At 27.6% G+C, this 15,999-nt stretch overlaps 1 protein-coding gene and 2 long non-coding RNA genes across 4 annotated transcripts; 1 reads left to right on the top strand and 2 right to left on the bottom strand.

Annotated features, from left to right (window-relative positions):
- Positions 1-3,376: 3,376 nt before the first annotated feature.
- On the bottom strand, positions 3,377-5,802 carry LOC126549684 (uncharacterized). The gene is made up of 3 exons (XR_007603810.1): positions 4,734-5,802; positions 3,948-4,114; positions 3,377-3,668 (listed from the first exon to the last, which is right to left on the bottom strand). It is a non-coding gene; the product is annotated as an uncharacterized LOC126549684 (long non-coding RNA).
- An 85-nt stretch (positions 5,803-5,887) lies between these two features.
- Positions 5,888-15,593, top strand: LOC114132524 (titin). The gene is made up of 5 exons (XM_027998004.2): positions 5,888-6,220; positions 10,547-10,599; positions 11,784-11,955; positions 12,017-13,293; positions 13,452-15,593. The coding sequence occupies exons 3-5, from the start codon at positions 11,793-11,795 to the stop codon at positions 13,605-13,607; spliced, it is 1,596 nt and encodes a 531-aa protein (XP_027853805.2). The 5' UTR covers positions 5,888-6,220; positions 10,547-10,599; positions 11,784-11,792; the 3' UTR covers positions 13,608-15,593.
- LOC126549683 (uncharacterized) lies at positions 9,539-10,193 on the bottom strand. 2 transcript variants are annotated; one of them, XR_007603808.1, is made up of 4 exons: positions 10,096-10,193; positions 9,911-10,034; positions 9,683-9,814; positions 9,539-9,625 (listed from the first exon to the last, which is right to left on the bottom strand). It is a non-coding gene; the product is annotated as an uncharacterized LOC126549683 (long non-coding RNA). The 2 variants fall into 2 exon arrangements; XR_007603809.1 differs by having other exon boundaries at positions 9,911-10,037; positions 10,096-10,178.
- Positions 15,594-15,999: the final 406 nt, after the last annotated feature.

Genomic DNA, 15,999 nt, shown 5'->3' on the forward strand with positions numbered 1-15,999 from the left:
TTTTAGTATTTTCTACAACCAGTACAACCATCGGCCATTTAGCCATTCACTAGCTACTAGTTAGGCACTGGCCACTAAATCTATAACTAAGGTATAATTGTATGATGATTTAATACTTCAATTGTCTTTTAAATATAATATTTTAAAGTAGTAAATTAAAAGTAAATGAATTTGTCAAGTTGTAAAAGTGCTATATATTTAATAATACAATGTATATACATTATACAACCATATATAGGTAATAACAATAATTAAAAAGTCAGCATAATCATCGTAGGTAATTAGTAAAAAAAAATAATTTTTGTTTATGAATAATGATTGTTTATACCAATAGAAATAATATACCTATATTATAATATTATATACAATTACTAATTATTAGTATTTAGGATGAATATTTTATCTATAAGTTTCTATTTTAACTTTTGTATACAAAAGTAAGTACTTATATAGGTAATTCCTTTGTTCAAAAGTCATAACTACAAATCAATATAGTAAGTTCATCAGCTTATCACTGATAACAGATAACCGCTTAACAGGTGAATGTCAAGAAAAGGTTGTGATTAAGTATTAGAAACATTGACATTTTTAATTAACATTACAAAAAGATAAAATAATATTTGATTAGAATGTTACCTATACTTACATAATATTTACCGAGTGATCCATTTGATATAAAACAACCACTATTTCAAAAACTTTAAATGTTTATGAAAACATTTTTTTATACATAATTTTAAGTTATTAATGACAATATTTTTCATTTTTTTTTTTTATAGTTACATACGTTTTTATTCTTAATACTAAAGCAGACTATTTTTGGAGTACTTCGATCGGTAAGGTACATAAGAATTTTCGACGAACGGTTTATGCGGTTTATGTATAGAAAGTTTCGATGAGCAGAATGGGGTGGTGAAGGGATACCTCGTATAATTTTAGTCCACTATTCGCTGCTTGTATAAACTTTAAATACTTATATCTCATAAATTACTAGTCCAAAGTTTGATTAAATACCTCATAAAATACTAGTCAAAAGTTTGATTAAATATTAAATAAATCAAAATACTACGAGTACTATTCTGATTCAAAATATAAAATTTAAAAAATATATTTTTACCCAAAGATGTTGTTTTGTAACAACTTAAAATTACAAAAAAGAAATATTTTTTCAAATAAGTTGGTGTTTTCTGAAGTAATGAATAATATCTTATATGTTAAAATTTAATGGTTAAATAGATCACTCCGTATAGTAGGTACTTGGTACTACGTATACGTACGATTATAAATCTTTTCTACGTATAGGTATACATAATTATAACAATTAGTAGATACCTACCTATATACTATTATATTTTAATCCACGCGTATAAAATGATAATAAATAATAATATGATTACATTTTTATGCTATTCTCTGATTTTTAATTAAATTTTACTATAATCTCTATTAGTTCTTACCTCTCTAAGTTCGCAATCATTGAACGTTTAATTTTAATATACATTCATTTAAAATTAATAATTCATATCAAACATACATCAAATACTTATAAATAGTTAAAAGGGTAACTTATATGATTTAATAAGTTTAATTATTTAACTCTTAAAATAATTTTACGTATGATGCTTAAAACTTAAATTCTGAAGAAATAAGGAATCTATACTGATTAGTTATTTATTAAATGATGGTTTTTAATTTTATTGTTATCACAATTTAAGTTTAAAAATAGTGCTAAAAATGTTATATATTATATAATATATTATAGTCCTTCGTTATTAAATATAGGACGAGAAACGAGTAGGTTACTGTAATGATTGTGTTAGATTTAAATTTAATAATAAATCTATGCATAGATATAAAAACCCGATTTTGAATACCGATGGACTAAAATTCTAAATATAATTTATTATATATTTATATTGCCTGATTGCCATCAGTAATTTATTTTAATATATTAATATAGTACAGTCAGTTGAACTAATTTTAGCCATGAAAAATCGTATAGATACATTATAATATTATATAGACTATAGTTATCAACTATTTTATAATATAATTTCACGTAAATATAAAAAAATATTGTCCGTTAATAAAAAAATAATAAATAATAATTCAGAAAAAATGAAAAATGTAGGTATTATTATGTCAAATGTTAAATACCAAAATATTGTAAAATAGTATGAATATATTTATTTTATAAATAGGATTTTTAAATTTCATTGTGTATGGTAAATAATATATCGTATATTCGTATAAGTATACAGTGGTAAAAACTAAAAAGTTTCAAATTCTTACAAATTATTTTTTTGATTAATAAAATAGGTAACTAAAATTATTATTATTTTTATTTAATATTCCAATTATATTTAAGTTTTAACTTAAAATGTAAGTATAATAGGTACATAAACACAAGTAAAAGTTGTTCCTATATAGATACTTTTTAGTTTTTAGAGTTTTAAGTTTCTGTCAAAACAACTCATGAGGGACCTTGTATTACTTATTGTCAATTCTTAGATATTAAAATTTAACATATTTTTAACTACTAAATAATTTTCATTCTCTAGAATTTATTAAAATTTTAATTTCAAGCTTATAAAAAAAAAATTTATTTTTGATATTTTTAAATTTATATAAGAACCACTTATGTGGAATTTTTTATTATACATTTTTAAGCTTTTTGTCCAAATATAAATATTTATATTAAAATTAAATATAGATAGGTAGGTATTATGAAAAAAACTAATAAAATTATTAATTTGAGTGTTTTATAAAATTTCATTGAGTATAAAAATGATAATTACAAAAACCAATAACAATAATTGGTACTTTTGAAATCAAATACTAGATCTGATTTTCTACCAAAAACTATTCTGCAAAGTTGAAGATTTTTACTGTTCCAAAAGATAATCTAAGTTTTTGAATGATACTATTTCAATAATAATAGGAACATGTTAAACATAAGAATTATTTTAAAATAAGTTTTAACTTTCTGAGTTGATATCGAAAAAATTACTGGATATTCAACTTTGAAAGCTCGTCCACCGAGGAACTAACTATTGAATAAATCTTTTAATAAAATTTAAAAATCCACTTCACGGACATGCAATCGATGTATCATCGATAACAATTTTATCATAGCTATCATAGGCCTTTCTGCTCAAATTATGGCTTACATTTATCTACAATTATCTAACATTCAACTAAATAAGTAACAAAGTACATTACTATATTAAAAAAATGCACTATTATACTCTGTAATATCATTTAAATTTTTTTTTTCTAATTTGTAAGCTATAATAAATTAATTAATATGCATTTTAAGATTTCTTTAATGGCACTTTTTAAGATTTTTTAGGGTATTGAAATCCTATAGCCCTATAGTTATCACGTAACACTGTATTGATCAAAACTTTCTTGTTAGTTATTAATTTATTGTACGTATCATATTTTGTAATATTAATTTATTATATGTTTAATTTGTTCAAGGTCCGTAACGATTATCGTTTTCAATCTTGCACTTAACACCTCTATATACGGAATAAAATTGCACGTAATGTTGCAATTCTTTTTAGAAAAATGTTGTTACATTTTTTGCGTAGTGTTATAATTTTTGACTTGACTTCTTTTATCTGTAGATCGTAATTTTTTTTAATTACCAATAAACTATGAACCTATATGAAAAAAAAAATACATAAGCAATATTGTTGTTTACAACAACAAACGTCTTAAGGTAAGTGCGGTATTGAGTATTGCGGTATATATTATATAGTATCTTTGTGTACACAAAAAATGTATACATATATAATATATATTGTATAATATATACCTACAATATTTATAATAACTAGGCAAAGCCAAAAATATTGATAATTTTGCATGAAAAAAAATGATTGATAAAGATTACGATTGAGTAGACTAAAAATAAATAGTAAAGATTTTTTTTCGCTTACATTTGAACCTACCAACTCGTTATATGTATACGAACAGCGCAACGTTCGAGTTGACAAATTAACAGCAGTCGATACGTTGGCCGGGATACACCTACACAAAGGCAGAAAAGCTCCACGCGCGAGGGCATTGCACTCCCCGACGCTGATTCCCGTGGCCACCCTCGCAACTAAAATACGAAAATTATGCGAAATTTCAATTATGTAATTTTATACAACATTATAATATAAATCGTAAATATGTGGGTTGTTATAGGTATCTACTTCAGGTATAGGTATAATATGACTGTCGTTCAAGACAACTATAATTATATCATACATAATATATTATGTGAATGTGATGAATTATTTTTTATACTCAATGTGCAAATATTATTATGCATGATTTTTTTTGTATTATTGTTTTTATATAATATATACGTGCCTTATGTGGTTATAAAACGCGTATTGTTACATGGAATTTATTTTTTTTTTTCACGAAAAAAAGTAGTAATTGGACACCAGCCAAAAATTTAAAACCTTAAAATTGTACATGTTGAGCCCAAACCTTTTATTACTACTGCTGTCTACTAGTGTAAAAATGTAAAGTATTTAAGTATATATAAATACGAGATTATATAATATACCTATACATATATTATGTTGTCATGTTGACAAATTATACACAGTACATTTGTAAATATACTACAAAAATATCAAGTAACGTTTTTAAAAACGTCTCAATAGATGGTTTATTGAGATAAATATGGGATAAAATTAAATTTGGCCAACGCGGAGACTTTTAATTACTTAATTTCTCGACTTCATGAATTATTGTTCACCATACGCGACTTATAATTCAACTACTGGTCTGCGATAATAGCTATTGTCCTTACTCGGTTACTCCTTATAAACGCGATGCCTATATGAAGCAAAATACGAATGATGTATATTATTATTTATTGTGTCAATCTATACAACGATGACGTTGATATTTTAATGTATCTAATAATAACAAATATGTGTTGCGGGTTTCGAATAAAACTTAAAAGTACAGATTCATCACTGCGAAATATTTTCGGAAAGAAAAACAACTTTTGCTATATAAATTATGATAAATGATCACACATAGGGAAAACTATCGCGTTTTCTCCAAAGTCCAACACGGAAATACGTTTAGCGCTCGGAATAAGGCGCGTAGGTCGCCATGGAAACCTTAATAATAAATCGCGCACTGTCGAGGAAAAAATGATTTCGTGCGTTTATGCGTCAGGTAGTATATAAAACGGTGGAAAAGTCAAACGACAAAATACGTATACTATGTAAAATTATGATGCGTTTATTGGAGACGAGTGCAAGACGCAACGCGGACGACATAAAAAACATAATGCACACAATATTATTATCATAACCGAATGCAATGTTTCATTGTCTATTTGTCTAGCGGACAATAAAAAATCGTTATCTAAACGGAAAATAAAAGAATAAAATAAAATAAATAAACACGCAATGCCGTTTGATTATAAGTAATAACATTTTATTTACATTTTACATTACTCCGAGTTAAATATATATATATATATACGCAATAAGCGTTATACTGTTGTATAATATTATTACATATAATATATATTATTATTATATTTATATTCCTTATTCCGAAATGATCACTGCTCAATGCACAACTCTACTGTTTACTGGTCGCATGCGCGCGCACCCTCGCTCAGGTCGATCTATACATAAACGTTTTTACACACGGTTCGGCCGTGTTTGTGTTTGTGCGTGTGTGTGCATGTGTGAGCGTGTCCGGACGTGTGTGTGTACGACGAGGCTTACTTCTGGTGCTGTTGTGTATGGTGTTGCGACGGTGATCAATACGACGCAGTTTGTGTGACGTCAGCCCCCCAGCGAGCTCGGCGACCAATGGTGGGGGACCGTCGTTCGGGCCCGTAAAACCAAGAGGAGAATCCGATCAGCTGGCTTTCATCTGTCTCTCGCTCTGGTTGTCGGTCCCTTTTCATTTTTTGTTTTCGTTTTTGTATTATTATTGTTTTTATAAAATATATATAAATACACATATATTTTTATTTTTATTTGTTTTTAATCGTAATAATATATTATTATTATATCACTCTCAATATATATATAGATTTTTAATTTGTTTGTTTCTTGTACAGTATATAATAAAAAAAAAAAACGTTAGCCTTAATTTTATGTCGTATTAACAACCGTTTACGAAGATCTCTTGTAAATATATTCAATTTATATTCTGCTGCTATCTGCCATATAGTATAAAGGTGAGTTGTTGTTTTTTTATTTATTTATTTATAATACATTTATTTTTAATTGTCACGAATTGGTATCGGTGTACAGCGATTATTTACGCGTTCTGAGTAAACAATCGGAGTTTAATGGGCGTTTTACGTTATTCACTTATGTGCCATCCTTTGTTCTCGTCCGTGTAATATACGTTTCGCATATGGTTGTTTACTTTTTGATTGATAATAATATACACACAGTACGCGTCGGTTATGAACACGGGTATATTATAATAAATATATTATTATAATTATTTAATATAAATAGAAACGCAGAACATTTATACATACACATTATATATGGGTAATCGTGTTATTGTCGCGGGTGTAATAATATCTTCTTGAATTATTTATTATTGCGTCTCCTCATTAAACGATTCGTTTCATTAACCCAATTAATATTCACGGTCGCACATAGTATAATAATATGTACGCCTCTACCTTTCGTACAGCGGTTATATCGCCATAAACTGGTCGTCTAAAATTTAGGAGCTGTCGGACGGCGATAATAATATTTATTATTTGGGTGATGGATAAGTAGATAGTGTTATTATGTAAATAGTGAAAACAAAAACCGACCAACAACAACAATTATTATTTTTATAATAAATACAACAATCAGCTGTGATCTATTTTATCATTCGAGCGCTATAAATACATTACGATTTACATTTCGTCGGCAGTTCAGGGTCACGACAGAGTCGCGGGACTATGAACGTCAGATTACGTTGACGGGTTCATACTTTTATTACTATGTGACAAATCTCATACAATGTATTACTATATAGCAAATTGTACAATCATCGCATTAGATGATGTTCGTTTTTTTTTCCAAACAAATTGTCGTTCCAAATGCGCGATTGAGACGACAACAAAGTATAATAATGATATATATTAAAATACTGCGTCACTTCGATCGCCGATCGGCCCTGCGACCTGCGCGTCCTAACGAGTGAAGAGACAAAGAGTCGCAAAACACAATGACAGTGTCGTCGGTAGGAAATCGGAGAGCGTCAGAAGAGAGAAAGATAGTGATGAGATGATACTGAAAGAAAGAAAAAAGAAAGAAAGAAAGAAGGGGTTATTTAACAGCTATCTGTACAATATATATCATATTATGTTTTGTATGCATACGAATGTCTTTGTTCCCGTTCGTCGTCCAACCGCCGCGCGCCACCGCCCACCTGTCCATGTTCGGTCAGCTGTTTTCGTCGCTTTTGTTCCGTAACGATTTATTTTTTTTTTTTATTATTATTCGTTTACTCGCTACGGGTACTTGCAATATCCCATTTAACAACGATATTATATTATATTTTATTACTGTACATAATATTTTATATTTCTGTAAATCATTATTCATTATCGTAGCATTGTATTAATATGGGCGTCAAAAATAAAAACCAAATGTTTTACGAAAAAAAAAAAAATCGTTATTGCGTAGGTACGACGACGCTAATATGGCTGTACTACGCGGATATCGTCCAAGTAGTTTGTTGTGGCCCTGACGATCGGACTAACCCACCTTCCTTAATAATAATAAAAATTATAAACACACGCGCGTGCGATGAATATAGGACGTTCGGAGGTCATCCGGGAAATTTTCAGCGTTAAAAAAAATTAGAATTAACTAATATACGTATAATATAACATTACTATTTAACTAATAACTTGCAAGTCGCGCCTACTTTCCCAATTCGATTGAACGCATAATATAATTACCATGTATTTTTTCTCGTAAATTATATCGCAACGTAGATTATTGTTTTCCAAAAAATGCATCGCATTAACAATAATTATTCGGATGCAAAATACGTTATTACGGTGGGCATTATACGAACAATGCCAATTACACTCCGCCGGACCGTATATCCCCCGACAGATAACAAATCTAATGGTTATTATAATAATAATAATACAGCGTAGTATAGAACCGTTGCCAGTTGCATACGGCTGCACAAGATTTCGTTGCAGTATCATTACTACTCATTATATCGGTCTTTGTGTTACGATATTAGAGGAAACTTAATGCAATACGTATATTTGCATATCGCCAATTCTGAATTCAAAATTATGGCGTATAACCGACATAGGTAAGATAAAGCGCATTGATGCACAACAAGCCATCTTGTTTTGAAAAACGCATCGGATGACGGTTGAAGAAACTATTACAATAAATACTAACGACCTTGTTTTAATTGTGAATGCAATTTTTGTTTTCGGCAAGGCTATTTGTTCACATTTCGGATTTCATTTGATACTTTTATTTTTTTTATCTTTTTATCGGTTATACTTATTGATTTTTAACGTCTTAAATTTAAACGAATACTTAAAATATTTACCAGTCATTATAATATATGATAATATGATATATGTAATCGTTAAAACATTAATTGCCTGAAGGTGTAGGTGCCCTTGACGCTATTGGTGCTGGATGATCACCTTGTTGTGTATAGGTAAATAAATAAAATAGAAAGACAATTAAAATTTGTATAAAATAACTGTCTTGTAAGAAATTTGAGAAAATTCCCATACTAAGTTTTTGTGTCAAACTTTCTCTGTTATCGTGTGATAATAAGCTCCGATAAATATAGGTAGTTATTTTTTTAATGCGTACCTACACGTTCTGATGGTTGACCTATGGTATGGTCTAAATTTCAATATACAAAATTATTAGCTCATAGTTTTGATAGGAAATTCGTTGTAACTATTCACAAACTTAGTGCGATCAATATTAAATAAAACAAATAATTTCATTTTAAAATAATAATTATTTATAGATAATGACCAATGAGGCAATGAGTAATGACTACATAATTTTCATCTTCGTTGTCTATTCGTCAATAATGCGTTTCAATTTTTCGTTTTATATTAAAATAAACAAATAATCCATAAGAAAAATACAAAACCGTGTACTGATAATCGAATCTGGTGAATAAGGGTTTTTTTTACTTACTGCGCCATTTAAAATGAACGTAGAAAACGAAAAATGTCGAAGAAATAGGTAGGGCGATGGGAAGATGAGTGTATGAGAGAGAGTGGATGATCCACAAACCGGTTTGCTTTGTTGCTTTGTAGTGTAAAACGCTGTATAGTATATAACTATATATACTCCAACTGTACATTTTAGTAATATTATGTCGATTTTCGTAATATCTAAAAATGATAATTCGAATTTAAAACCAATTTTCAGAATAATTACATGCTCAATGCACTTAACTCATATCATGAGTCTTAATCCTTTTTTCATATATTTGTAATATATATTAAAATTAAAAAATAAAATAAAAAGAACATCACGTTAAACAGTGCAAACAAGCCTTTGTCTAAACTTCTTTGTTGAAATTCTGTAGCTTAAGAAAAAATATTTGCTCTTTGTTGTTACAACTAGTGACATAAAAACAAAATATTAACAAATCTGTGTTATTATTAAAAATAGAATACCGCTAGTGCCTGTTGGTCAGGAAACTTGCTGGAAACACGACATTGAACATAGTTTGCACTGATAATGATAAAGTACCGCGATTTCAATTTCCGCTTTAAATAAAGCTGATGGTCACAGAATCCTTGGAAAATCTGTATAATGTATTGGGAGCACACTCATTTTATGATTAATACATAAACAAGAATATTATATTAGTTATTACTTTCCATACTGTATTTTAAACTTACTGAATTTAATGGATTTATGTTAAAGTTCTGTAAGTAGTTTTTATATAGATATCCTATCAACTCGACAACAGCGTTATAATTTTATATATACTTAGCCACTTGGGTTGTTACTTGTTAGAGGTATCTACTGAATCAGATAAAATATATTGTTATGTACAAACCTACCTAATGGATTTTATTATTACATGATATGTGAACATTGTGTATTTTGATGAGTTATGACTTCTGGCTAACGCGATAGTCACAAACATGAAACATTATTATAATAATCGATAAATAAAAATGTAATTATTAACGTCGTATTCACTAAAAGTTTCGCAGTTTTCCTGGTCACTGTTTGGCAAATTATAATAAACTAATACTTGGCTTTGTGTTGGCAAAATATATTGGCAAAGCTCGGCTCGCTGCCCTTGGCTCGAAAATGTGTCATGTATATGTATATTTGTTTTTGTGCGTTAAAGTCCACTTGTTTATTAATTTTCTTTCGCAGTTTCGCTTTCACTTGCCAAAACCTTTTTTTTTTTTTTGATATTTTAATTATAGACAATTTTTCACTATTTCACTTGCGCAACTTATGATTTTCCTATAAAAATAAAACCTCCAAAATTTATAGTTTTTATTTTATTTTTGTTACAGTTCCTGACTGACCACAACTATTCGTGTCACGATTCGACAGAGATAAAATAAAGGTATGTATACTCTGTTCCTAATATCTATAATATAATATTATTAAAATTTAAAATGCAACGATTGCATGAAGAACGTACATTTTATTATATAAATAGAATATGTAAAATACAAAAAAAAATACTATATAATTTTGCGTATTTTGACTTGAGTACATCACGCATATACTAAATGACAACAATTCATTTTATGCCACTTGTAGGCTCTATTCAGTTTACCAGGGTCGTTAAACTCTATATGGCCTATATTTTCGATACCTACTTAAAAGTTATTTATTGAATATTGTTCAAACACCACTATTACTATAGTCTAGAGTTTACAAAATCGAATGTATCATTTACAATAAGTAATTTTTATATGGTTTACACTTGACAATAATTACAAAAAATAATGCTTTGTTGTAAAATGTTAGCAATTTACACAATATTATAAAAATTAAATACATTTTATTCATTTACAATAGAACAAATGAAATCTGTATTTGAGAAGATTAAACAAAACCAATGTATTGCTTATATTGTTAATTGTTTATAATCATTAGTCATTATGTAATATGTATTGTATGTTAGTTAAAAATCATTCTACTTTATAACAGATACCCGTTTTCAACATAATATAATCCGGATTTATTACGTTCAAGGTCATTACTTGCCACTTTCCAATATAAACTGTTCAATATTATTATTATTATTATTGTTATTATTACTATAACAAATACGCATAACATAAATAATGAAATATGTATTAAAACGAAACTAGTTACTGAACTTGACATTGGATATATAATATATATAGTATTTACTTATGACACATGCGATCACGTTGTATAATAATAAATAAATAAAATTAGTTTGCTTTGTATTTTGTTTTTCAAAGTTCAGTTTACATAAGTCCTAATTGGTCAATATAATTCTACAAATAAACTAACGTTTTATTCCTTGTTAGCTATACAATTCTATAGACTATAACTATAATATTTTATCAAGTATTCGCTATTCTGTCAACACATAAAAAAAACCGAAATGATAAACTATTTTTAAGTACACACACAGCTAATAAAACTGCTATCTTGAAACCGTTGAAACTATATAATAATATGTCGTACTCTATCTTACTTAACTACACTTCATACTAACGTCTGAGAGTGTTTGGTTTTCTTTTCTTATAACTTGAGATTTATTTTCAGCAAGCCAAAATGTTTTCGAACTTATCCAGCTGGTTCTACGGAAGTAATGCTACCGAAAAAAGTGACGAAGTTGTCGTCACTGATCCTTGCCCAGACTCTTTAATTGAAGTTGACGAGAACTTCGAACCAATCGAAATTGATGAATCTGATGACTGGGTTATCCTTGGAAAAGGTAAATCACATTTATTTTGTTATAATATTACCGATTAAATAATTATTGTGACTTTAAATAGGCGAATCTGAGTTGGATTCTAAAAAGACTGATGATGAAGGGTGTGGAGGTGTTGTTGACCGACACAGCCGATCATCTTCTTCTTGTCAAAATGAAGAAGGTTGGTTTGTCACTCCTCCTCCTTGCTTTACATCCATTGGTCCAGCTGACATGGAGACAACACCTTTGGAGAATCTTCTCATTGAACACCCAAGCATGTCTGTTTATCACAGCCCCACTGTGAGTTCAGTACTGCCTGAGAAAAGATCTCTAGCTTCAATTGCGAGCAATAGCGAATCATTTGATGACGATACACCAATAGTCTTTGAAGCCGTAAAATGTAAAGAAAAAACACCAAAACAACCCAAGAAGAAGACTTTGAAAAAATCTGTGCCTCTTGATGAATTCAAAATTGCACCTGAAATAATTTTAGGTGATGTACCAAGTATTTTACCATCTCCTGTTGTTGAAGTAAAAAAAGTCGAACGTTCTCAAACAGAAATGTTCCCAGTATTGGCTCCAATTTCTAAACCCAAAGCAACCTCTCCTCCAGCTGTTCGTAGTTATAAAGAAGTAGCAGCATCCTTAAAACGAAGACAACCAAAAAACGACATGTCTGAAACAAAACATGTTAAAATTGAATCCAAAGTTGAAGTTATTGAGTCACCTCAACCAATTTTGTCATTGGAAGAAGAAACACAGGCAGTTGTAAAAGTCTCAACACCTAAAAAAGTTATGAAGAAGGGCCGCAAACCACCATGTCCGTTGCCTCATTTAATGAAAAATGAGTCGCAAAAGTCGACCCCAAAAGAAATAATTGTTCCTAAAATTCGTGCCCAAGAACGATTGGTCAAGTTGAGTTCCTTTAGCATAATACAATCTGATGTGCCAAAAAGCTGTAAAACACCAAAAAGAAATGCTACAAAACCAGTTGTTGAAAAACAACAAAAGTTGATCAGTAATTCAACAGTTTGTGTCGAAGCACAAAAACCTGTGTCTGTTGTAGATACTGAAGAAAAAAAGAAAAAGAAGGTACAACAAAAATCCATTGTTAAAGAAGTAAAACAAGAGGTAATTGAATCTCATCCAATTACCCAAACCGCAGTGGTAAGACCAAAATGTGATGTGATTGAAAAGAGAGACCAAAAGTCTCCCGTAAAAAAAGAGAACATCATCATACCATTGACGACTTCCATTGCACTTAATTCTTTAGTGTCTCGACCTGAAGAAAATGCTTACAAGCACGAGTTGCTTAAAAGAGAGCTGGCAATGATTGCTGGCACCAATAAAGCACAGAAGGTAAGAACTTAATGATGATATTATGATCATGTTACTATATAATTTTAAATTGATATTGCTCACAAGAATTTATTCTATGACCTTATGCAAAAACAATTTACAACAATTTTTTTTTTTTGCTTATAAAATGTACTAAATAACATATATTTTATTTATAGCTGCAAGCTCACAGAGAAACTCGTATTTTAAGTCGTAACCAGCTGACACATATCAATCGTGTAAATTTAATGCTGAGTGCAAGTAACAAAAGACTGAGGAGGGCCGACAAGAACATGCGACCGTCGGGTGCTAACAACAACCGTAAATGCTGTTAACTAAATAATAAAAAAAAAAATCAATTATACTGGCTTCTAATATAATCAGTTAGTAAAATTATAATAGGTTGAAATAATATTATTTTAGCTTACATTGGGTCGAGGGAAAAAATAACAAAAGACAAAAAAAGTAAAAAATGTTAACAAAATAGAAAAGTATAAAAAAAAAAATTAAAAAAAAAATGCGTGTATTAATTATATAATTATTATATCCAATTTATAAACATTAGTTCACTGCATTATTTATAATAATTTTTAGTAACTGATTAATTAGGGAATTACTAATTTTTAAACAATTTATTTCTTCTTCAATATAAGCGCTATTACTTTTAGCTAACAAATTCTATATATTATATATTGCTACTTGTAATCAAATTTAAAAAAATACATATATTATTTAATTATTATTTAAAATATTAAAATATATGGTAAGTGTTTATAATTGAAGAGAAATAAGAAATAAATTATTTAGAATAAAGTAAGACAGTGTTATGTTTTTTAAATTTACCTTACACCATATATATATATATATTTATATATATTATGTTGTTTAAGTTAAAAATTCATTGCTGATTAAGTTACCAAGCAATAAAAACTAATATTTGGCCAGTATACAGATATTTTATTAAAAGTATTTCCTCCATACATAAAAACCAAAATAAATTATTATTTGTACCTGATAAAAATGACCAGCTTTTTGAGCAGTTCTATATTGTATGTACGCCTTTTAAAAATTAAGTTATATTTTATGTTGTCTTTAATTTATTTAAATTAACAATAATATTTAAATTGTATTTAGTTATATTTGTAAATGTCAGGTGTAACACCATTACATTTTAACTTTATAATCAATATTGGTAAATGTGGTGGCTAGGCCTTACATTTATGTGTATAATAATTTTTATTTATTTATTTTTATGTTTTACCATATTATAATTAATTAAATATAATATTCTCTAATGCTGTAAGATTATCATTAAAATGAAAAAAAAAATTATAGTATACATAAATATTATATAGCTGTACATTATAATGTAGAATTTTTTTTTTCATTCAACTAAAAAATAATATACATGACAATAATATGTCAAAATATGTAATACACAGTTTCTAAATATTATAAATAGGTACATATTATAAATATTGTTTTACTTCTTAAATTTCTTTACTATATAAATTATTACAAGCACTGATATTGGATTTGTAAATAATTCATTTTATTAATTTGGTTACACTATATTTTTTTCTGAGTTTTTTCAGAGTTGTCTGAGTTAATTATTGAATAATTGATAATGTTTAAAATTATATATACTAGTTAACGAATAGATAGTATTGGACAGTTGTTCATCAATCATTACTAAAATTCAGCAATAATTTGAGTTCATAATATTGTTCATTGATTAATAATTACTATAATTACTATTTATTGAGATTATTTCAATTGTCATTATAAAAGTATGACCATCAGTCATCAACTGATGTTCCAAACATAATAGAAATACCTAAGAAATCCAATTGTAAATGAGCTTTCAGTTATACATTATAAAAATATCATAGTAGTGTTAACTATTGTTTGTAATGTGTTATTGAAAACATTTTTTTTGAAGAGTAAAGTGTGTGAATTGATGTATAAGTATAAATGGTATTGGTATTTATAATACTCAAAAATTATTTGTTAAATATTACCTTTTCTTTTTTAATTTTTAAGCTAAAATATTATTTATAATATTTATATTTATTGCTAACATCTAAGTTACATCAGCATTGTTATAAATTGTTGATAGCTTTTTTTTTAATTTTATTTGAATGATTATTTAACCGTGTATACACATTTATTAGAGTAATGTGTACACAAGACCACGAGATTGTAAATGCTTTATTATTATTATTACTATTATTATTATGGATATTTTATCATTTTTCTGATTTGGTTTGTAATATTAAAAATAAAAGTATGTCAAAACCTGTGATCTAAAATAAAACTTCTATGAAGCAATAAGATAAAATTATGTAAAAATTAGAATGACTTTCTTAAAATGTATTTAAATCAATTGTTCGATTTATATGATATTGTAAAAAAAAGTCTATAAATATATCAATCATATATTGTAGATATAAAACAGATTAAAAATTGCTGATTACATGTGTCGACTATGTTATTTAGTAAAGAACATGTATTGCAAAATTAAGCTATTTATATCGACCTTATTAATTTGTAACATGCTATAATTATTGTACTTAAAAATTATTATGTCCACCATTGTTTTATTGTTTGGTTCATAAATTTATAAATTTCCAATTTTATTAGATATTTTATTTATTTATTTAGTTACACAAAAATTATATTTACATTATATATTATAATAACTCGTAGGGTACAAGTTTGTGTTCA

The sequence above is a fragment of the Aphis gossypii genome, chromosome 2, assembly GCF_020184175.1.
Source record: "Aphis gossypii isolate Hap1 chromosome 2, ASM2018417v2, whole genome shotgun sequence".
Taxonomy (NCBI): Eukaryota; Metazoa; Arthropoda; class Insecta; order Hemiptera; family Aphididae; genus Aphis; species Aphis gossypii.